General features: G+C 49.8%; 1 protein-coding gene across 1 annotated transcript; it reads right to left on the minus strand.

Annotated features, from left to right (window-relative positions):
- Positions 1-1,999: 1,999 nt before the first annotated feature.
- On the minus strand, positions 2,000-20,030 carry RUNDC3B (RUN domain containing 3B). The gene is made up of 8 exons (XM_054384904.1): positions 19,927-20,030; positions 14,777-14,892; positions 10,972-11,105; positions 8,995-9,080; positions 8,087-8,176; positions 7,093-7,173; positions 5,718-5,886; positions 2,000-2,161 (listed from the first exon to the last, which is right to left on the minus strand). The coding sequence occupies exons 1-8, from the start codon at positions 20,028-20,030 to the stop codon at positions 2,000-2,002; spliced, it is 942 nt and encodes a 313-aa protein (XP_054240879.1).
- Positions 20,031-22,910: the final 2,880 nt, after the last annotated feature.

Raw genomic sequence — 22,910 nt, forward strand, 5'->3', positions numbered from 1 at the left:
ACACATGATACAGCATGTGCTGCTGCCTGTGCAGCCTTGGGAGGAAGGGGGGAAAAGGAAGAAGGGAGGAGGAGGAAGGGGGGGAAAAAAGGAAGAAGGGAGAAGGAGAAAGGGGGGGAAAAAGGAAGAAGGGAGAAGGAACAGAAAAAAGAAATGAAAGAATGATTCAAAGATGTCAAATACTACTGGTGCTGACCATCACAAACCTGCTAGGAATATTTCTTCCCTCCCCTCTCCCCAACACAGCTATGAGTTCCTAACACACTTCCAGAAGAGCTAATTCTAGAATCAGGCTGCACTCACAGAAGAAACAATGCAAGATTCCACCACCCCTCTCCCCAGATGTCAAGTGTAGCCCAGGCTCCTGGCTGCAGCCTCTCCCCAGCTCACTGTCAAGGTACAACAGAAACTGCTCCACAATCTCACCCCTTGCACGAGAAGTCAAACACAATCACACCCTGAAGCCTGAAATATTGACAACAGACTGGATATAGACCAGCTAAAAATCAACAGCAAGTCTGAATGTTCAGAATTCCCAATTGTCAGAGTGGGCTTAAATGAGCTAACATCTTCCCCCCACCTCTCCCAAATCATCAGGGAGGCTGAAGATGGCTAACATGAATCATTCAGAAAAGAACTCAGTAACAGGCAGCTCTCAAAAGCTTACAGGCAACCAGCAAAAAATAAAGGCTCAGAAAAATAACTTTTCTTCCTCAGCTCCCAAACTGACATGAATAAAATGCAAATGCTGTGTTCCTGAAGAGCTGAATCAAATCAGTTTCAAGCACTGGTAATAAAATGATCAATCACAAGAGAGGGGAAGTAAAAAAGACACAAAACAGGGGGTTGTTTACAAGCTAGAGACACTTTTTTTTTTACTGCATAGAAAAGACCCTTCTGGGTGGGGTCTGTGAGATGTTAGGTAGAGGGAACCAAAGCACCCCAAAGTACATTTTTTTCACCCTGGATTATTTCAAAGGCCATAGACCACTTCCATTTTACTTCAAGGCTCAGACACATACAAATTACTCCAGATAGAAGGTAAAATAATTTGGCAATTTGTCATCACAATGAGGTTCTTCATCCCTCTGGGTCTTGAAATGTGACCAGAAGGTGTCTCTGCAAAAGGACAGCACTTCCCTACCCAACAGACAGGGCTGGGAAGATAAATTAGATAAGAATCTTCATATATTCAAGTATTTATCATCTATAGATGATGATAAATGCGTATGTGGCTCCTAAAATGATAAATATGCTATGAGAAAAGATCAAACCTCCTGGTGTTTTAGCAACTTGCCTTGAACTGAAGACAGGATGAGAAGCAAAGTGCTTCAGCAATGTGCATATTTTTAGGGCTATCAGAGGAACTTTGTGTCTGAGCCACACAAGAATAAAATAGAATCTGTATGAAGAAAATAATTATTTCTTTATTCTCTGCTGCCTTGCACTTCAAATACTGTGTTCAAAAGGAAGCCTCCTGCCTACCACTTCGGGTACAGTGTTCAAAAGGAAGCTTCTTCCAGTACATTTTTTTAAGGCTAATCATAAAGATGGAAGTAATAAAATACAAAGAACACCTTATAAAAATATGTTAAAAATCTAAGCAAGTTTACTGTAAGCTGCAAAAATCATAAATTAATCTCAGAATGAGTCTATCTGCAGCAGATTTCAGGGCAGGTATTTCTGGATGTATGATTTTTCAAGAAGGAGTAAAAAATATCAACTAAATGTAAAATACACCAACTTTTTCCCCCCTCCAATACTTTGCCTCCTTTCCACAGGACCAGAAGGTTTTCTATTGAATAAGCAAGTTAAATAATGTAAGTAATGCTGCTCTAATAATGAGGCCTTGATGAGGCTGGATGAGGCCTTAAGCAAGCTGGGCTGGTGAGAGGTGTCCCTGGTCATGGCAGGGGGTTGGGACTGGATGATCTTGAAGGTCCCTTCCAACCCAAACCATTCTATGAATCTGCAAACAACATTTCTCCATTATACTAACTTACAACTGGTCTTGCAGCTCCACAATGATATATTCCAGCTGCTCCTTCTCCATTTTATGGGCTAGATCCATATCTTCAATTCTCTGGAGCAGCAGTTTATTCTGTGAGACAGATTCAGAGAGTTGGTTTTCTCTGAGCCGTACCAATTCTTCAAGGTAGCCCTGCAAATGGAAGCATTAGAAAGCTGTGAAGAATACACCACCAAAAAGTTGTTCACTGTGTGTTCCTGGTTTTTCTAGTTCAGGGTTATGATTTGGGGTTGGAGTGTTTGTGTGCTAAATTTTCAAACAGCCTAGTAAATTGACTTAAGATTAGCATGATGTTTCCTAACAGGTACCGAGGAAATAACTTACTTATTCATATAAAAAAAAAAAAAATCACAGAATTGTTTGGGTTGGAAAAGGCCTCTAAGATCATCCAGTCCAACCAGCAACCCAACACCATCATGGGCACTAAACCATGGCCCCAAGTGCCATGGCCACATAGTTCTGGAACACCTCCAGGGATGGGGACTCCACCACCACCCTGGGCAGCCTGTGCCAGTGCCTAAACACTCTTGCCACAAAGAAATTTTTCCTCATCTCCAACCTAACCCTCCCCTGGCACAATTTCAGGCCATTTCATCTTCTATCACCTGAGACTACGGAGAAGAGGCCAAACCCCACCTGGCTCCAGCCTCCTTTCAGGGAGCTGTAGAGAGCAATGAGGTCTCCCCTCAGCTTCCTCTTCTCCAGACTAAACAACTCCAGGTCCCTCAGCTGCTCTCCTCCCACTGTTTTGGAACACTCTCCCTCACAATTTTCCCCCCACTTAATTCCTCCCCCCACTTTGAGATGCCTCCATTCCTTTCCCCAATTTGGAGGAATGTCTGTGGAGGAACAGAATAATAGATGGACCAGGGAGCCAGAAATGTCAGCAGTGTGAAACACTAATTGGATTTTCAAAACCAACATGGAACAGTCACTAGTACAACAAAAAGATCACAACTCTGGATTTGATGTGGCCCTCAGCAACCTGATCTAGTTGGAGATGTCCCTGCTGACTGCTGGGGGGTTGGACAAGATGACCTTTGATGGTCCTCTCCAACTTGATGCAATCTGTGATGCTGTGAATTTATTTTAGTTTCAGTCCAAGCCCTGAGAAATGTTCAGAGCTTTTCAGACTGGGGGTGGTTTTGCTCTGTCAGAAGTTACTCTGACTGTTAAGGTGCAGCTTGAAGCTCTGAGTAGGGCTTTGGAAGTACTAACTGATGCCTTGGGACATGCACACATTTCCTGCCTCCCAGAAACTGCAAACAAACATCTTAAAAAGAGGAATTTTAGATATGAAGCTCCAGTGTCAGGACCAGAAATCTATGAGTGGTAAACACCTCTGTCTATAAGGACACCGAGATGCAGTGGCAGCTGACAGAAGTCCAGCATAAAAGGTAAACAAAGAATGGACGAGTTTGCACCACTCCAAAAGAGGGGAGGGAGAACTTCCACAGAAGTAACAAAATGTCTGACTGTGATTCATTGACCTGGACAAGAGACAACTTGGAAAAGACAAACTCCCAGATTCCCAGAATGGCCTGGAGAGGGCAGGAAGGAAGCCACTGTTCATGATTTTTTAAATCTCCAAGAGCCAGGCACCATGAAATGAAGCTAGCAGGAGCCAGATCCAAAGGACAGCAAAGTAGGTGGTTTTTCACACAACAGATGGAAGAAAAGCAGGACACTTTGCCAAAAATATGGCTTGGATGCTAAGAATTTCCATGAGGCCACGGGGCTATGTGACAAATATTTGAAAAAGAGATCCATCACAGACAGACCTTCTCATCCTCAGCAAGTCCTTTAGCTGATATGCAGAGGAGAAACAGTGCAGATGCGTTTGCTTTGGTTTTACTCTTCCCTTCACATCTACTTTGGGCAAGTATCCAAGATGGGGCAGTGGGATAAGCAAAGATTCTTGGTCTAAACCAGCACAGCATTGCTGACACAATAAAGTAATCATGGAATCACAGAACTGTTTGGGTTGGAAAAGCTCTCCAAGATCACCCAGTCCAACCACCAACCCAACACTACCATGGCCACTAAACCATGGCCCCAAGTGCCATGGCTACACACTTCTGGAACACCTCCAGGGTGGGTGACTCCACCACCTCCCTGGGCAGCCTGTGCCAGTCCCTCTAGAAAAGAAATGTTTCTTGATACCAAATTTTTTTTTTCCTAATATCTGAGATGTCACAGAACTCAGTGGACACCAGGATTCATCTTGCTGAAATGCTCCCTGTCCCACCCTGCCATTCCAACATCTCAGATGACACAGATGCCTTTATCTTAGCTGCACTCCAGTCTCTTTGCGTGGTGTGACCCTGGCGGACATCATTCCCCTGTGCTCTGGGTGACTGCAGCACACGGACTTCCTGAGGAGGCACAGAAGGACTTTATCACTGTTTGGTCAAAGGGAAGGTTAATCACAGAATCACAGAGTACCAGCTTGGAAGGGACCCAAGGCTCATCTGTTCCAACCTTTCTAGGTGACAGTGCAGCTGAACTGAGCTGGCCCAGCACCCTGCCAAGCTGAGTCTGCAAACTGCCCAGTGCAGGGGACTCCACTGCTTCCCCTGAGACACGATTCCAGTGTCAAACTGTGCTCATGGGGAAGAATTTTCTTCTGGAGTCCAATGGGAATCTCCCCAGCAGTAACTTGTCCCCATCACCCCTTGTCTCTCCCATGGGACTCTTTGGGAAAAGGGAGTCTCCATGGTCCTGGTAGCCACCCTCTATGTCCTAGTCCATGGAGTAATTGAGCAAAAGAAGGGTCTATCAGAGTCACCATATCACGTACTAAAAGTACATCAGTTTCAGGTTGTTCTTGTCACAAATGTCCTGCTTCCCAACATACAGAATGTCAGGAAGCCCCTTTTTGGAAAGGAAACATCTCACCTCAATGGCTTTAAGCTTGAGGAGGGAGATTAGGAAGAAGTTCTTGACAGTGAGGGCAGGGAGACACTGGAACAGGTTGCCCAGGGAGGCTGTGGATGCCCTTCCCTGGAGGTGTTCAAGGTCAGGCTGGATGAGGCCTTGAGCAAGCTGGCCTGGTGGGAGGTGTCCCTGCCCATGGCAGGGGGGTGGAACTGGATGATCTTAAAGGTCCCTGCCCACCCAACCCATTCTATGGATCTAAGAACCTCTGATTAACTGGTGCCTACCACACTGTGTGCAGCTCGAGTGTTGCTGCTACTTACTGCCATGAAAAAGGTCCCCAAAAGGGAAGGAGAGAAACCTTTAGGAGAGGAGCCTTCACCCAGCCTCTTCCTACCTAATTAACACAGTTCTGTAACCTCTATGGAAGGGAGAAACCAAGTGGACAATTCGTGTTTGCTTCCAGTTTGCAACCTAACAGCTTCAGAGACACATTACCTAGAACTCTGAGCATGGAAAAAGGAGCCAAAGTCCTCCATTAGATTTGTGACATCTCAATGTCATGCTGAAATCTCACCCCAGAGTTATTGTGGCTGTTATGCTTCTCCTCCCTCCCCAAACCTCTTCTCCTTCACGTCAGTCAGCAAAGGCACTTAGACACTCTGGGGATCAGACCATTTCAAAGCACTTCTGTGAAACTAAATGATATTTCATCTATTTCTTGCCTTCACTGCAATGGAGATGCCACCACTTGGCTGGTGCTGAGCTTTGGTTCAGCTCCATCCCCACCTCCCCCAGGCTCCTCCTTTACCTTCTGCTCCAAGGCCAGCCGGTACTTCTGCTCCACTCTTTTGCATTTGTTGTACCAACTGTTCTCATCTGTGATGAAAGGAGGACCAATGTTCTCCGGAGTGCTGCCTTCACTGCCACTGCTGCCCAGCGTCCTCAGCTCTTCTTCATCACTGCTGATGCTGTCAGAACTGAAGGAGCACAATTTGTTAGCCAAGTGAAAAGCTGTCCTTGGGAAAGTGCAAATTCCCCTTCAAATTAAAGCAGTGTGGTTCTACACAGCAGCTAGAGATATCCTCACAAGATGCCTACAGCTCTAAGCCAAAAAGAACCGGAATGTTGGCACAGATCATCTCATAGCTCAAGTTTTTCTGTGTAGAGCCACCTAGAGAACAGGCTAAATATTAGCTTGTCATTGGCCAGTCTGACAACTGTATGCAGGATACTCTTGGAATCATAGAATGGTTTGGGTTGGAAGGGACCATCAAGATCATCGAGTTCCAAACCCCCTGCCATGGCCAGGAACACCTCCCACCAGCCAAGCTTGCTCAAGACCTCAGCCAACCTGGCCTTGAACACTGCCAGGCTTGGCGCCTCCACAGCTTCTCTGGCCAGCCTCTCCCAGTGCCTCACCACCCTCCTGGGCAAGAATTGCTTCCTCATGGCTCATCTCAATCCAGCTTCTTCCAGGCTGAAGCCATCACCCCTCATCCTGTCACTCCAGGCCTTTGTCAAAAGTCCCTTCCCAGCTCTCCTGTAGCCCCTTCACATCCTGGAAAGCTGCCCTGAGGTCGACTTGGAACCTTCTCTTCTCCTGGCTGAACAGCCTCAACTCTCTCAGCCCGTCCCCATAGCTGAGATGCTCCAGCCCTTGGACCATCTCTGTGTCAGTTGTTTTTATTATTAACCATATGGCTGAGCAGAGGAGCAAGACGTAGTTGGGAGATGAGATCAGAAACTCAGCTGGTCCTGATTTTCTGTTGTGTGCTAACTGCTCCTGCTACTGATCTGTCAGAGAATTGTTTGGGTTGGAAAAGACCTCTAAGATCATCCAGTCCAGCCTTCAGCCCAACACCACCATGGCCACTAAACCATGGCCCCAAGTGCCATGGTCACACGGTTCCGGAACACCTCCAGGGATGGGGACTCCACCACCTCCCTGGGCAGCCTGTGCCAATCCCTGACCACTCTTGCAGCAAAGAATTTTTTCCTCATCTCCAACCAAACCCTCCCCTGGCACAATTTCAGGCCATCTCCTCTCCTCCTATCACCTACAGAATAAAGTCGCATCTTAACACATATAATTTTAATATACACGACAACTACATTTAAGTTCATGGCTACACAGGCCCAGAGAAAGGACAACTTGGTGTAGTGACAGTAAACATAAGAAGTACCTTTGGGTGAACTTCAGGTAGGGTGTGTAATCTATGACAGCTGGAAAGCTGCCATCCAAGCCCTCTCCCTTCAAACAAAAACTGGGAAAACAAAGAAACAAGAATAAAGTTACTCCAGGAAAATTCCATGGCGATGAAGCTGAATCTCACCAGTGGGAAATTTGATTTGTCTTCATTTTTTGGTAATGATAAAAGCCTGGAGACCTGAGCACTGAAACCTTACTCAGCCAGGCTAGGCTGGTCAATATGAAATGAAAGTCCCTCAGCAGATGAATGGATCATGAAATATATAGTAATAAAATAATGAAAGAGAAAAATAAATCTAAAATTAGTCTGTGATTACTGTGAGGGAGAAAAACAGATTCTGCTCTCACTAGGGCTCACCTGTCTCCACCTCAAAGACTTCTCTACAGTTCATAGCTTCACAGAATGGTTTGGATTGGAAGGAATCTTCAAGACCATCCAGTTCCAAACCCCTGCCATGGGCAGGGACACCTCCCACCAGCCCAGCTTGCTCAAGGCCTCATCCAACCTGGCCTTGAACACTGCCAGGGAGGGGCATCCACAACTTCCCTGGGCAGCCTGTTCCATTTTCTAGAAACTGTCCTTTACTAGAACAATCTCATGGTCCTTACCATGTAGTAGATCCAGTCTAACCCTGCTCTGCCTCAGCTTCAAACCATCCCCCCTTGTCCTCTCTCTTGACACCCTCAGGAAAAGTCCCTCTGCAGCCTTCCTGGAGGATCCCTTCAGGTACTGGAAGGCAGCTCTAAGGTCCCTCTGGAGTCTTCTCTTTCCAGGCTGAACTATAGCATCACTTTGTTCTTACCCAGAAAAGCCATTCAAGGTCTCCTCCTCTCTCCCTCCCCATCCTTCCCTCTCACCTAGGTCTTGTTAGATTCCCTTGGAAGTGTGAGAGACAAGGTTTTCACCAGCCATTGATTTCCAAGCACTTTCCCTGAGCATTTTGTTATCGAGGATGCAAATCTGCTACCTGAAATCAATGGCGTTGAGTCCCAGCAGCATCCCAGCAAGCATGTTGGCTTCTTCCCCAAGGACAATGGCTCCATCCTCATAAAATCTCCTTCAACAAAAAAGACACAGATTCAGTTAACACCATTTTCTCTCAGATAATTTATAGTTTCATTGAATGGTTTGGAAGGGATCATGAAGAACACCCAGTTCCAACCCCCTGCCATGGGCAGGGACATCTCCCACCAGCCCAGCTTGATCAAGGCCTCATCCAACCTGGCCTTGAACACCTCCAGGGAGGGGACATCCACAACCTCCCTGGGCAACCTGTTCCAGTGTCTCCCCAACCTCACAGTCAAGAATTCCTTCCTCACCTCCAGTCTCAATCTCCCTTCTTCCTGCTCATAGCCATTGTCCCTCATCCTGTCACTCCCAGCCCTTGTCAAAAGTCCTTCCCCAGCTGTCCTTGAGCCCCTTTAGGTACTAGAAGGCTGCTCTAAGGTCTCCTGCAGCCTTCTCTTCTCCAGGCTGAACAGCCTCAACTCTCTCAGCCTGTTTCCATAGCAGAGGTTCTCCAGCTCTCTGATCATCCTTGCAGCCTCCTCTGGACCCTCTCCACGTCCTTCATGTGCTGGGGGCACTAGAACTAGACACAATGCTCCAGGTGGGCTCTCACCAGAGCAGAGGGGCAGAATTCCCTCCCTCATCTGCTGGCCACACTTCTTTGGATGCAGCCTAAGACCTGGCTGGTTTCTGGGCTGCTAGTGACCATTGCCAGCTCACTGGGACTCAGGTGAACATTACATGTGGGAAAAGGGGAACCAAGAACTGGCCAGCACCTTCATCAGGGCAACCATTCACTTCCAATCCTGAGCCCCTCACTTGAGAAATGTTTGCTAAAACATTGCAAAGCTTAAAGTCTTCCAGAACCTGGTGGTTTTGAAGTCTCTGAGAGCTGTGGAGATGTATTCAGACAGGTGCTTCTCCATCAGAGCCACTCTGATCCAGGCCCGACCCTGCAGGAAGAAGCAGGTAACATATTGAAGCATTCTAGAATCAAAGCCTTGATTTTCCACGTGAAAATGAAGCCTTGATTCACCTGGGTGAAATGCACTGATGAATAGAATTACCCCTGAGGAGGAACTGTTGCCAAGATGGAATCACAGAATGGTTTGGGTTGCTGCTGCTCCTCACCAGCCCTGTTCTCCACACCCTTCACCAGCTTCTTTGGCTTTCTCTGGCTCCACTCCAGCACCTCGATATCCTTCTTTGATTGAGGGCCCCAGAGCTGCACCCAGGAAACTAAACTTACAATAAGCTAGGCAGATGCTGAACAACAGCACCAGGACCACCACCACTCCCATAAACACCAACAACACCACAGAAGCTTTAGCAGAGGGCAGGGAAATGAAGAGGATGTCTCTCTGGAGGGCTGCCTTCACCCTGCAGTCCTTTGGAACATAGACTTATGGACTTATTGAATCACCAAGAATGGAAAAGACCTCTAAGAGCATCATCAAGTCCAATCTTCTAACCACCACCTCCATGACCACTTCACCTTCATTCCCCCCCAAAGCTGCCTTGTCAGAGCTACTCATCTGCCAGAAGCCTGCTTCCCTCCTCATGTGGAGACTGCTCGTGGGGCTTTGAGCAACAGACTTTGACTCTTCATAGAATCACAGAATTGGTTTGGCTTTAAGATCACCCAGTCCAACCAGCAACCCAACACCACTATGGCCACTAAACCATGGCCCCAAGTGCCATGGCCACATGTTTCTGGAACACCTCCAGGGATGGGGACTCCGCCACCTCCCTGGGCATCTTGTTCCAATCCCTGACCACTCTTGCAGCAAAGAAATTTTTTCTAACATCCAACCTAAACTTGAGTGAAAATCCAACCCTGCTGCTGCTGCTCAGCAGCTTGGCTGAAAGCCACTCTTACTGGCAAACCCTCCTAAAGCAGGAACCACCAGTAAAGCTGATCCCCATGGCACTGGTATCTGTGTAGACCTGCCTCTAACCCTTCCAGATGAGGACATCCCAAATGCTCCCCCCACACCTTGAAATATTCAACAGCACTCCTCACCCTGCTGCACAAAGGAACTGCTTTGTTCACTCCTTGGCTTGAGGCTTTCCACAGAGGACAGGAAAATGCGTATTTATTTATCAGGCTACTGCAGAAAATGACTTTGCTTCTTATTGCCCACTGGAGTCACATCTTTGTGTGCATTAAAATCTTGGGATTCACAAACACCTGTCAGATACATCTTGACTAGTAGCAAAATAATCATCAGATTGTGCACCATGAGGCTCTCTGGGAAGGATTTGTAAATAAAAGCTGCTGGAGCAGCTCTGCTATGGGGACAAGCTGGGATAGTTGGGGCTGTTCAGCCTGGAGAAGAGAAGGCTCCAGGAAGACCTTAGAGCAGCCCTCCAGTATCTGAAGGGGTCCTCCAGGAGAGCTGGAGAGGGACTTTGGACAATGGCATGAAGTGGCAGGATGAGAGGTGATGGCTTCAAACTGGAAGAAGCTGGACTGAGATGAGCCATGAGGAGAAAATTCTTCCCCATGAAGGTGGGACCCTCCTCTGGATCTGCTCCACAAAGTCCATGTCCTTCCTGTGTTGAGGGCTCCACAGCTGGACACAGCACTGAAGCGAGGTCTAAGCAGAGCACAGCAGAGGGGCAGGATCCCCTCTCTCCATCTCTGGCCACACTGCTTTGGACGCAGCCCAGGCTGCCATTGGCCTTCTGGGCTGCCAGTGCCCATTGGTGGCTCATTCAAAGAATGAGAAGTTGTGGAGCAAGCTCAGCAGTGTGGGGGTTTTTCTGGGTCCAGAGGTATGAGCTGTATTTTACACAGAGAGATGGAACACAGAGAGTCAGTCTGAGCTGTCTCTTCCCTACCTTAGCTCTAGAAGAACCGACGTTCTCCATGTTCTCAATACTGCAGATGCAGCTGTGGGAGACCTTTCGGCAAGCTACGCGAATGTAGTCCCAGAAGCTACGAGGGCTTTCGTAGCCAAACCAGGAGATCTGACCTTAAACCAAAATACAAGAGAGGGAAACGTTTAGGAACCTCTCTCTCTGCCTAGTGGAGAGAAACACAATTAAAATACTTCCTTCTGAGTGCCCTGCACTGACAGCATTTTGTACTAGCAAGATTCATAGATCCATGAAATGGTTTGTGTTGGAAGGGATCTACAAGATCATCCAGTTCCAACCCCTGCCATGGGCAGGGACACCTCCCATTAGCCCAGTTTGCTCAAGGCCTCATCCAACCTGGCCTTGAACACCTCCAGGGAGGAGGCAGCCACAGCCTCCTTGGGCAGCCTATTCCAGGGTCTCACCACCCTCCTACTGAAGAACTTCTTCCTCAGATCCAGTCTAACTCTGCTCTGCCTCAGCTTCAAACCATTCCCCCTTGTCCTGTCTCTAGACACCCTCAGGAAAAGTCCCTCTGCAGTCTTCCTGTAGGATCCCTTCAGGTACTGGAAGGCAGCTCTAGGGTCCTCTTGGAGTCTTCTCCAGGCTGAACAACCCCAGCTCCCTCAGCCTGTCCTCACAGTAGAGGTGTTGACATTCTTCAATGCTAACTTAAAACTAATTTAGAGGCACAAAGCCCTACAACATCATGCTGAAGACAACTTCTACATCACTCTGAGCTGATTGCAGGTTTTAAATTATAGATTCACAGAAAGGTTTGGGTTGGAAGGGACCCCAAAGATCATCCAGTTCCACCACCCTGCCATGGGCAGGCACACCTCCCACCAGCCCAGTTTGCTCTAATCCTCATCCTCATCTGACCTGGCCTTGAACACCTCCAGGGAGGGGCATCTACAACCTCCCTGGGCAACCTATTCCAGTGTCTCCCCACCCTCACTGTCAAGAATTTCTTCCTGTGCCTCATGTTTCAATCCATTCCCTTCCCATCAGCAACAGATCATTGCTTTCCAGTCCTGTGTTTTATGATATCGCCTTAAAATCCACATTGTCACAGCTCCTTACCTCCAGTTTCTAAAGAAAAAAACAGTTCCTGGTAATGGGCAGATTTATTCCCACACCATTCCCAGCCTGCCACACAATGCACAAGTTGACGCCACCTTCCCTATTTTAATTCACCTCTGCAAAGTGAAACAATCCCACTGGTAATTATGAGCTGAAGACTGCAACAACAATTCAGCTTCTTGGGTTTCTCTGATTCTTATGAGAAACAGTTTTTTACTTCCAAATTCACAGCTTCACAGATTGCATCAGGTTGGAAGGGACCCTCAAAGCTCATCTTGTCCAACCCCCTGCAGTCAGCAGGGACACCTCCAGCTAGATCAGGCTGCCCAGGGTCACATCAAATCTGATCTTGAATGTCTCCAGGAACGGTACATCAACCACATCTCTGGACAGCCTATTCCAGTGTCTCTTCTCCCTCACTGTGCAGAACTTCCTCCTGATGTCCAACCTAAATCTGCCCTGCTCCAATTCCAAACCATTGCCCCTCATCCTATCCCCACAGGCCCCTCTGAACAGTTCCTCTGCAGCTTTCCTGTCGCTCCCCTTCAGATATCAAAATGTAGCTCTAAGGTCTCCCTGGAGCCTTCTCTTCTCCAGGCTGAACAACCCCAGCTCCCTCAGCCTCTCCTTGCACCAGAGGTGCTCCAGCCCCCCAGTCTTTTTTGTGGTCTCCTCTGGACCCACTCCATGTCCTCCGTGTGTTGAGGGCTCCATGTCTGTGCACAGCACTGCAGTGAGGTCTCAGCAGTGCAGAGCAGAGGGGCAGGATCCCCTCTCTCCATCTCTGGCCACACTGCTTTGGATGTAGGCCAGGCTGCCATTGGCCTTCTGGGCTACAAGTGCCCATTGGTGGCTCCTGTCCAGCTTCTCCCCCACCAGGACCCCCAAGTCCTTCTCTGCAGGGCTGCTCTCAATCTCATCCCCCCCCAGCCTGTTTTGATATCTAGGATTGCCCTGATCTAGGCTCAGGACCTTGCAATTTGCCTCACTGAACCTCATGAGATTCTCCTCAGCCACCTCTGCAGCCTGTCCAGGTCCCTCTGGATGGCCCCATCCCAGCCTTCAGTCCTATCAGCCACACCACTCAGCTTGTTTCACTGCAGACCTGCTGAAGGTGTCTCAGCCTCGCTGTCTGTATCACTGATGAAGAGATTGATCAGCAGTGCTCCCAATACAGACTCTTGAGGGTCACCACTTGTCCATTTGCCTTTAACCTGCTTGCCAGCCTGTGATGGTTTCCTATCTTTCCTGCCTGTCCTGAATAACAGGCCATGAAGCAAAAGGGTGTTGGGGATGAAAATTAAGTATTTATATATCCAAGTCTAATGATTTGTGCTCAAGGGTGACTGCACCTGGGCAGGATGAGAAACGTGAACAATCTCCCTGCTCTCAAGTTGCTAAGTATCCCTAATGACTGCACTCAGCTTTGTCTCAGTATGACAAACACCATGTTTGTGCCCCTCTGGGTGGTTTGGTTCCTTTCTCTTCCGTGACAGAGTGACAGCAGGTAGCAATTGTGCTGCTGAAATGTCAGCCCCCACACAAGGCTGTTCACAAAGCTTAGTTATGAAGATTAACAAGCAGCAGGAGGAAAAGGAGTGGAATGGCATCTTCCACATCTATCTTTAGATGATGATGATGATGATGTCCTTCAGAATCCTCAAATCATTTCAGGAGCTGTACACAAAACTGAGAACTGTGGAGAAGCTTCCAAGGCCTCTTCTAGTGCCTGTAAGTGCTAAGGCACACTCTGTTCCCTCAGCAGAGCAGCTTCCTCTAGAACAATCAGAGGAGGCAAACAGACATCTTCCTGAACAAGAACAGCATCTGACTCCCCACCAGAGGAAAAGCAACCGCTGACCTTTCTCAAAGCAACTTCATCCAGATCCATTACATTCCAACAGCAAAAAGCAGCTTAGGAAAGGACCTAAACAGTATCTAGAAAAGAAGGCAACAGAAGCAGGGGAGGGAGACAGCAAAGACAGCAGCACCGTGGATCTGCTCTGCAACATCTGTCACAGCAGCAAACACCACAGCTGTCTTGCAGGCTCTTGGGACACAGCCTTACCATGAAGCAGAGAAGCAGAGCTCAGCTCCATAGAATCAAAGAATCATAGAATGGTTTGGGTTGGAAGGAACCTCCAAAGGTCGTCCAGTCCAACCCCCTTGCACTCAGCAGGGACATCCTCCACTACAGCAGCTTGCTCAGAGCATTCTCCAGCCTCACCTTCAATATCTCCAGCCACGGGGCCTCAACTACCTCCCTGGGCAACCTGTACCTGTTGCAGTGTTCCAGCACCCTCATGGTGCAGAACTTGTTCCTCACATCCAATCTAAATCTGCTCTGCTCTCATTTCAAACCATTGCCCTTGTCCTGTCCCTGCAGGCCTTTGCAAACAGTCCCTCTGCAGCCTTCTTGTAGCCCCCTTCAGGTACTGGCAGGATGCTATTATGTGTCCCTGGAGCCTTCTCTTCTCCCAGCTGAACATCCACTTGTTCTTCCAAGAAGAATATTGGAAACATGTTTCCCAACTGCCCTTTCCTGCACTTTTCCACGAGCAATCAGGAATCAGCAGCAAAGGGACAGACACATGACACCAGTGCTTTCACTCAGCACCCAGGAGGTCCTACAGGTCCACCCTGGTTTCATGAAAGCCAATTCTCCTGTCAAAGCCATCCCCAGTGAGGCAGAACAGGGGCATACCTTTGAGTCGATGGCTTAGGATCTGTTCCAGAATGGCTGCAAAATTGTTAAATTCAGGAGAGGTGTCGTCGATGGTCTCAAAGCACGAACGGTCAATCAAAGTCTTGACTGAAAACCTAGAGCAGAAGGACAGGGCAATCAGAAATTCCAGCAACAGCTCTAGAGCAGGACACTGGTTTGTACAAACCAGATCAGCAAAGAACAGAAATCCACCTTGATAATGTCAGTCAGAGCAACACAAACACATTCCAGCTGAAGGAATGGACGGGTTTGTTCAGCATTGAAAAGAGAAGGCTTCAGGGAGACCTTCTTCCCATGCAACAGGACATAGAGGGTAGCTACCAGGACCATAGAGACTCCCTTTTCCCAAGGAGTCCCATGTCAAAAACAAGGGGTGATGGGGACAAGTGATTGCTGGGGAGATTCCCATTGGACTCTAGAAGAAAATGTTTCCCCATGAGCACAGCTGGACACTGGAATCATCTCCCAGGGGAAGCAGTGGAGTTCCCTGCACTGGGCAGTTTGCACACTCAGCTTGGCAGGGTGCTGGGCCAGCTCAGCTCAGCTGCACTGTCACCTAGAAAGGCTGGAGCAGATGGTCCCTGGGGTGCCTTCCAAGCTGGCATGTTGTGGTTCTGTGTGGAACAGTCTGAAAACACAACCCCCATTGCTGGTTTGAGGCATGAAGACTTCACACCACCAACCAAGCAGCAATCCCCACACTCTCTGCACAGAAGGGAGCTACTCAGGCCCTAATGATTTCCCTCTTCCCTAACCTATTCCTATAAAGCTGCAGAAAAACAAGCACCCAAAAGCACCAAACATCCGTTTCTCTCTGTAATCCTAGCCATCAGGATTTCTGCTTGCTGTTCCATCAGTGCTCCTTTTACCCTCAATATCCATGCCCAAGGATCAGCAGAGTCACCTCTATCCCATGACAAGAACACTGATTCCATCCCAGTGCAAGAGTGCTGCAAACAGATGATGAAACAAAGCCGCTTTCTGCACTCTTATGCCTGTGCATTGACTGGAGCAGGCTGATGGCCCTGTGATGGAGGAAAGTCCTCTCCAGCACCATGTGACTACATTATTATGACCAAAAAGATTTAAACAGCTAACATTTGAAACTAGAAAGGCTGAAGCAGGTCATGGTAAGAAGCAGACAAGATGGAATTTGGATGCCCCCTCCATGGAGGTGTTCAAAACCAGGTTGGATGAGGCCTTGAGCAAGCTGGGCTGGTGGGAGGTGTCTCTGCCCATGGCAGGGGGTTGGATCCAAGATGGTCTGGATGATCTCCCAACCCAACCCATTCTATGATTCCATGAATCTCTGCCATATTCCATGCAAGAGAAGCAGTTAGAAGCTTTTTGCTACAGGATCTCAGTGTTTCAGAGCTTTCACCCCAGTGGCCATGCAGAACTGGAACCTGAGTCTACCTAGAAAAAGAGAGGAGCAGCAGCAGACAGCATCAAGCTGTTCTGCAGTGCTGTAGATCACCTGAATGGCTGCTCACAGGCCTAGGAGATGTATGGGGTTTGAAGGTGCCTTCCAACCCTAACCACTGCAGGAGTCCATGATAAATATGCTCCACAGCATCTCCACACAAACAGTTCTGCAACAGGTGACTGTGCTGCAGAGGTAATCCTAAGTGCCTTATGAGAGCAGCCACACAGCCTCCTGATGCTGGTTTCCCAAATGAGGCTAATTCTGCTCCCACTCAGATGACAGCTAGATTTGAAGAGCTTCAGCTCCATTATCTAATCCTGAGGAACCTTGTAAAGCAAACCTCCCCATCCCACCTCTCCTGCAAGCTCCTATTGTTTTCCTGGTTCTGCCAGGACAGCAATTAGGAGTGAGAAGGGTGGAAGAGGACGCTTCTTCTGCACTGCCAATTTATGACTCAGTTTTGAACTCCTCCACAATTTTAACCAATTTTCAGTGGCAGACATCTGTCCTCAGCAGGGCATTTCTACGCAGCCAGGATCACTGCTAGGGAGCAGTGGAAGGGAGGTGTTTCTAAGAGGCAGTGATGTGGTGCTGAGGAACATGGTTTAGCCCCAGCCTCGGTGTAGTTAGAGAGTGCTTGGAGTTGATGATCTTGAAAGACTTTTCCAGTGCCATTTTGGATGCAGCCCAGGCTGCCATTGGCCTTCTGGGCTGCAAGTGTCCTCCTGTCCAGCTTCTCCTCCACCAGCACCCCCAAGTCCTCTTCCATAAGGCTGCTCTCATTCTCATCACCACCCAGCTTGGATTGGTATCTTGGATTGCCCTGATCCAGGTGCAGGACCTTGCACTTTGCCTTATTGAACCTCAGGAGATTCTCTTCAGCCACCTCTGCAGGTCCCTCTGGATGGCCCCATCCCAGCCTTCAGTCCTATCAGCCACACCACTCAGCTTGTTTCACTGCAGACCTGCTGAGGGTGCCTCATCCTCATTGTCTGCATCACTGATGAAGAGATTGATCAGCAGCAGTCCCAATACAGACCCTGGAGGGACACCACTTGTCACCTGCCTCCATCTGGAGATGGAGCCATAGACCACTACTCTCTAGATGCTATTTTCCTTGGGATCTGTCACCTTCTCTGAGTGGCCAGCCACATATCCCAAATTGAACTGAATCAATTCATTTGAGCTATTTTTAACAGAAACATTTCACACCCTCTGAGGATTTTGATTGGAAATGACAATTTTCTTACTGGGTTTGATCCTAATTTGGCTATTCCTGATAAAACTCAGCTTTCAATAACAGAAAATGTGTGGTAAAGGCAGGAAAGCACTAAAAAATATTTTCCTGTTACACTGGCAGAAGAATAAAAATGCAAATAAATGTAGGCACAAACCCTTGTAGGTAACAAACCCTTTACCTCCAGGGTCTCACCACCCTCATACCGAAGAACTTCTTCCTCAGATCCAGTCTAACCCTGCTCTCCCTCAGCTTCAAACCATTCCCCCTTGTCCTGTCTCTAAACACTCTCAGGAAAAGTCCCTCTGCAGCCTTCCTGTAGGATCCCTTCAGGTACTAGAAGGCAGCTCTAAGGTCCTCCTGGAGTCTTCTCTTCTCCAGGCTGAACAGCCCCAGCTCCCTCAGCCTGTCCTCACAGCAGAGGTTCTCCAGCCCTTGGATCATCTTTGTGGCCTTCTCTGGACTCACTCCAGCAGCTCTGTCACCTTCTCATGCTGGGGACACCAGAACTGGAGGCAGGATTGGAGGTGGGGTCTCAGCAGAGCAGAGCCAAGGGGCAGAATCCCCTCTCTTGCCCTGCTGCCCACACTCCTCTGGATGCAGCCTAAGACGATCTCCTTCAGCAAGTTTGCTGAAAAATACCTTTTCCATGGTTTTGTGCCATAGCTCCTCTCATAGGTGAGATGAGAGATAAGCAGAACAGCCTGGGAAAGGGCTGAGGAGCATTGATGCTACTCTGAGACACAGGTACTAGAATGTGAAGCAACATTGAAGCAAAAGCCTTTCAGCAGCTACATGATGCAGTTATACTTTGCCATCACTGTTAACTATGTCAGTAAAAACCAAGAAATGAAGAATAGCATTGACTCACAGAATGGTTTGGGTTGGAAGAGATCATAAAGAACACCCAGTCCCAGCCCCCGCCATGGGCAGGGACACCTCCCACCAGCCCAGCTTGCTCAAGGTCTCATCCAGCCTGGCCTTGAACTCCTCCAGAGAGGGGCATCCACAGCCTCCCTGGGCAACCTGTTCCAGTGTCTTCCTGCCCTCACTGTCAAGAACTTCTTCCTAATTTCCAGTCTCAATCTCTCCTCTTCTATCTCAAAGCCATTGCCCCTCATCCAGTCATTCCCAGCCCTTGTAACAAGTCCACTGAAGACTTTCTCCAGATAACACTGAAATTAACTTGACAACTTAAAAATGTACCAATGGAAACAAACCAAAGGAGCCCCTGCTGCCATTGTGTTCATGGCTTTCCCTGATACCAGCATGCTCATGGCTTTAAAAGTCTGCCATGATGTAATGGGGCAATGCTGCAAGCCTGGCAGTGCTGCATGGTTCCAACAAAGCCATCAGTGGAAAGCCACCAGGAGGATGATTATGGTTGTGTAAGCTCAGCAGCAAGATGCTGAAATCATGATGTGGATATCCCAGATGCAGTCTATGCTGCAGATCTCCTGATCTACATTTTGGAGATAAAAATATCTCCTGAATGCAGCCTCCCTGGGACTGCTCCTGCAGCACCAGCCTCACAACAGCACAGGGTTCACCACTTCTGTTCACAGCAGCTTGCAGAACATCTCAGGGCTTCACTTCACGTCCAATATTTACTGCCTGAATTTTAGAAGCAGCCACACTGTGCCAGTTGATGATGCTACACCAGGACCCAGATGGTCTAGATGGAACTAGATGAATTGAAGCCTGAGAAGGGACATTTAAACTGCAGATGAGGAAGAAATTCTTGACAGGGAGGGTGGGGAGACACTGGAACAGGTTGCCCAGGGAGGTTGTGGATGCCCCCTCCCTGGAGGTGTTCAAGGCCAGGCTGGATGAGGCCTTGAGCAAGCTGGGCTGGTGGGAGGTGTCCCTGCCCATGGCAGGGGGTTAGAATTGAATGATCTTTGAGGTCCCTTCCAACCGAAACCATTCCATGACTATTTTCATGGAGATAAAAACCTCAGCCCAACACTGAAGAGTTTCCTCTGTCCTGCTCTGCTCCAGAACACGCCTTTGGCCCAGGGATGCAGGGAAGGTCCCCAAAACAAGCCTCCCCCCCTCCGCCAAAAAACAAAAGCGCATTTAAAGCCCCGATGCGGCGGAGCAGGTGCGCCTCGGCCACCGGAGGAGCTGAGTCAGGATGGAGGAGGCTGCGCTGCCCATCGCTGCATGACCCCGTGGACTGGGGACCTCCTACACCCCTGCAGACCGGGAACGCCCGGGGGCTGGGGACCCCCTACACCCGCAGGGATGCGGGCACACCCCCGGCCTCCCGCAGACCGGGCGGCTGCAGCCGAGCTCCAACCTCCTGCGCGCAGCCACCATGGCCAGCGGCCGCTCGACACCTGCGCAGCGTGGAACGGTGCCCCCGAGGCGGAACGTTGCCCCTAAGCCGCGCTACCGGCGGCCGGGCGACACGAACGGGTGCCCCGGGCAGGGCAGCGCCGGGCCCGGTGCGGCGGCTCTCACCTGCAGACCGTGATCAGGTTCCGCCGTTCCACCGCCGCGTTGCGGGCCGGGCCGCTCTTCCTGCGGGCGGGGACGTTGAACCCCCCTAAGCCGAGGGCCGCCATCCCCGCTGGGCGCAGGGGCAGCCGCCGGGGCTGGCGCCGAGCCTTTGTTTCCGGCCTCCCGCTGCCGAGGATGCTGCGCCCGCCGCTCACCGAGCAGCAGCGGGAGGAGGAGGCGGCCCCCGTATTTCCCTCAGTGATCCCCCGTGCCAGCAGCAAAGCAGAGTCCCGCGGCAGGCCGGGAGGAGGCGGCGGGGTCCCAGCGGGGGCCGCTCGAACACCCCCCCCAAGCCCCCTCCTGCCGCTGGGGAGGAGCCCGGGGGGAGCGGGGGGTGGGGGCGGGACCGGGCGGGGCGGTGCTGGGCGGGGGGCGGAGCAGGGTCTGGGTGGGACCCTGCGCCCCCTGCCACATGGGTACGGCGAACTGTCGCAGCCTAGGGTGGTCCGGAAGGGACCTTCACGATCTTCCAGTTCCACCCTGCTGCCATGGGCAGGGTCACCTCCTACCAGCCCAGCTTGCTCAAGGCCTCATCCAGCCTGGCTTTGAACACCTCTAGGCATCCACAACCTGTCCCAGTGCCTCACCAGCCTCACATGGGCAAGAATTGCTTCCTCATGGCTCATCTCAACCCATCTCTTTCCAGTCTGAAGCCATCACCCCTCATCCTGTTACTCCAGGCCTTTGTCCAAAGTCCCTCTCCTACTCTCCTGGAGCTCCCTTCAAATCCTTGAAGGCTTCCTCTAAGGTCTCCCTGAAGCCTTCTCTTCTCCAGGCTGAACAATCCCAGCTCTGTCAGCCTGTCCCCATAGGGGAGGTGCTCCAGCCCTATGATCATCTTTGTGGCCTCCTCTGCACCGTTATTTATCTTCGTGTGGGGTTCAGCATCTTTCTGGCTCTCTGGTGAAGGGTCTGGAGAACAGGGCTGAGTGAGGAGCAGCTGAGAGACCTGGAGGTATTTAGTATGGAGAAGAGAAGGCTGAAGGGAGACCTCATTGCTCTCTACAGCTCCCTGAGAGGAGGCTGCAGCCATGTGGGAGTTGGGCTCCCCGAGTCTCAGGTGATAGAAGGAAAGGAGGTGGCTTCAATTTGCCCCGGGGGATGTTTAGGTTGGACATGAGAAGAAACTTCTTAACTGAAAGAGTTCTCACAGCCTGGCACAGGCTGCCCAGGGAGGTGGCTGAATGCCCCTTCCTGGAGGTGTTTCCAAGAGGCAGAGATGTGGTGCTGAGGGCCATGGCTTAGCCCCTGCTGTGGTAGATTTAGGCAATGGCTGAATGCAATGATCTTAATGGAGTTTTTTTCCGCTCAAAACCATTCTCTGGTTCTGTGATTTCAATGAGGAGCATTTGTTGGTTCAGATGAGTTGGGATCTATGGCTGGCAGTACTTGCATGCCAATCACTGCATCCCAAAGAACAAAGGACTCGAGCATTTATAGAATCACAGAATCATAGAATTGTTAGGGTTGGAAAGGACCTTGAGGATCATCTAGTTCTACCCCCCCTGCCATGGGCAGGGACACCTCACACTACATCAGGTTGCTCAGAGCCACATCCAGCCTGGCCTTTAAAATCTCCAGGGATGGGGCTTCTACCTGGGCAACCTGTTCCAGTGTCTCACCACCCTCATGGTGAAGGATTTCCTAACATCTAAACTGAATCTACCCACTTGTAGTTTTGCTCCATTTCCCCTGGTCCTATCACTACCCAACATCCTAAAAAGTCCCTCCCCAGCTTTCTTATAGCCCTCTTAAGATACTAGAAGGCCACAATAAGGTCTCCTCAGAGCCTTCTCTTCTCCAGACTGATCAGCCCCAACTCTCTCAGACTGTCTCCATAGGAGAGGTGCTCCAGCCCTCTGATTATCTACGTGGCCCTTCTCTGGACATGTTCCAGCACCTCCAGATCCTTCTTGTAATAGTGGCTCTAGAACTGGATGCAGTACTCCAGGTGGGGTCTCACCAGAGTGGCGTAAAGGGGGAGAATCACCTCCCTCGACCTGCTGGCTATGCTTCTCTTGATGTAGCCCAGGATGTGATTGGCTTTCCAGGCTGCAAGTGCACACTGGTGCCTCATGTTGAGCTTCTCCTCCACCAGCACCACCAAGTCCTTCAGGGCTGCTCTCAAGCCAGTCACTGTCCAGCCTATATCGGTGCTTGAGATTGCCCTGACCCAGATGCAGGACCTTGCACTTGGTCTTGTTGTACCTCCTGAGGTTGTCGTGGGCCCTGCTCTCCAGCCTGTCCAGATCCCTCTGGATGGCATCCCTTCCCTCCAGCCTGTCTGCTGCACCACACAGCTTGGTGTCATCAGCAAACTTGCTGAGGGTGCACTCCATGCCACTGTCCATATCATCAGCAAAGATGTTGAACTGATCCCTGTCACTGGCCTCCACTTGGACATGGACCCATTGACAGGCACTCTTTGGGTGTATCTGTCAAGCCAGTTCTTTATCCACTGAATGGTCCATCTATCAAACCCAGACTGCACCAGCTTGGAGACCAGGATGTCATGTGGGACAGTGTCCTGGCTCTCAGTCAAGAGGAAGATGACTTTTAAACATCCTGTTTGCATAACTGAAGTGGCAAAAATCCCACTAAGGATAATCGTCATTGGAAAAAAAGCTGGGATGTACTCACCCTTCAAACCTGACAGAATTCATTCGCTGCAGTTATTTTCTGAAGGCAAAAGCACACTGGAAAATAAAATCCAGGAGTCAGAACTTTCACAGAATCACAGAATGGGTTTGGTTGGAATGAGCTTAAATATCTTCCAGTTCCAATCCCCTGCCATAGGCAAGGACACCTCCCACCAGCCCAGCTTGCTCCAACCTGCCCTTGAACATCTCCAGGGAGGGGCATCCACAACCTCCCTGGGCAACCCGTTCCAGTGTCTCCCCACCCTCACTGTTAAGAATTTCTTCCTCATTTCCAGTCTCAAACTT

Source organism: Indicator indicator, chromosome 11, assembly GCF_027791375.1.
Source record: "Indicator indicator isolate 239-I01 chromosome 11, UM_Iind_1.1, whole genome shotgun sequence".
NCBI lineage: Eukaryota > Metazoa > Chordata > Aves > Piciformes > Indicatoridae > Indicator > Indicator indicator.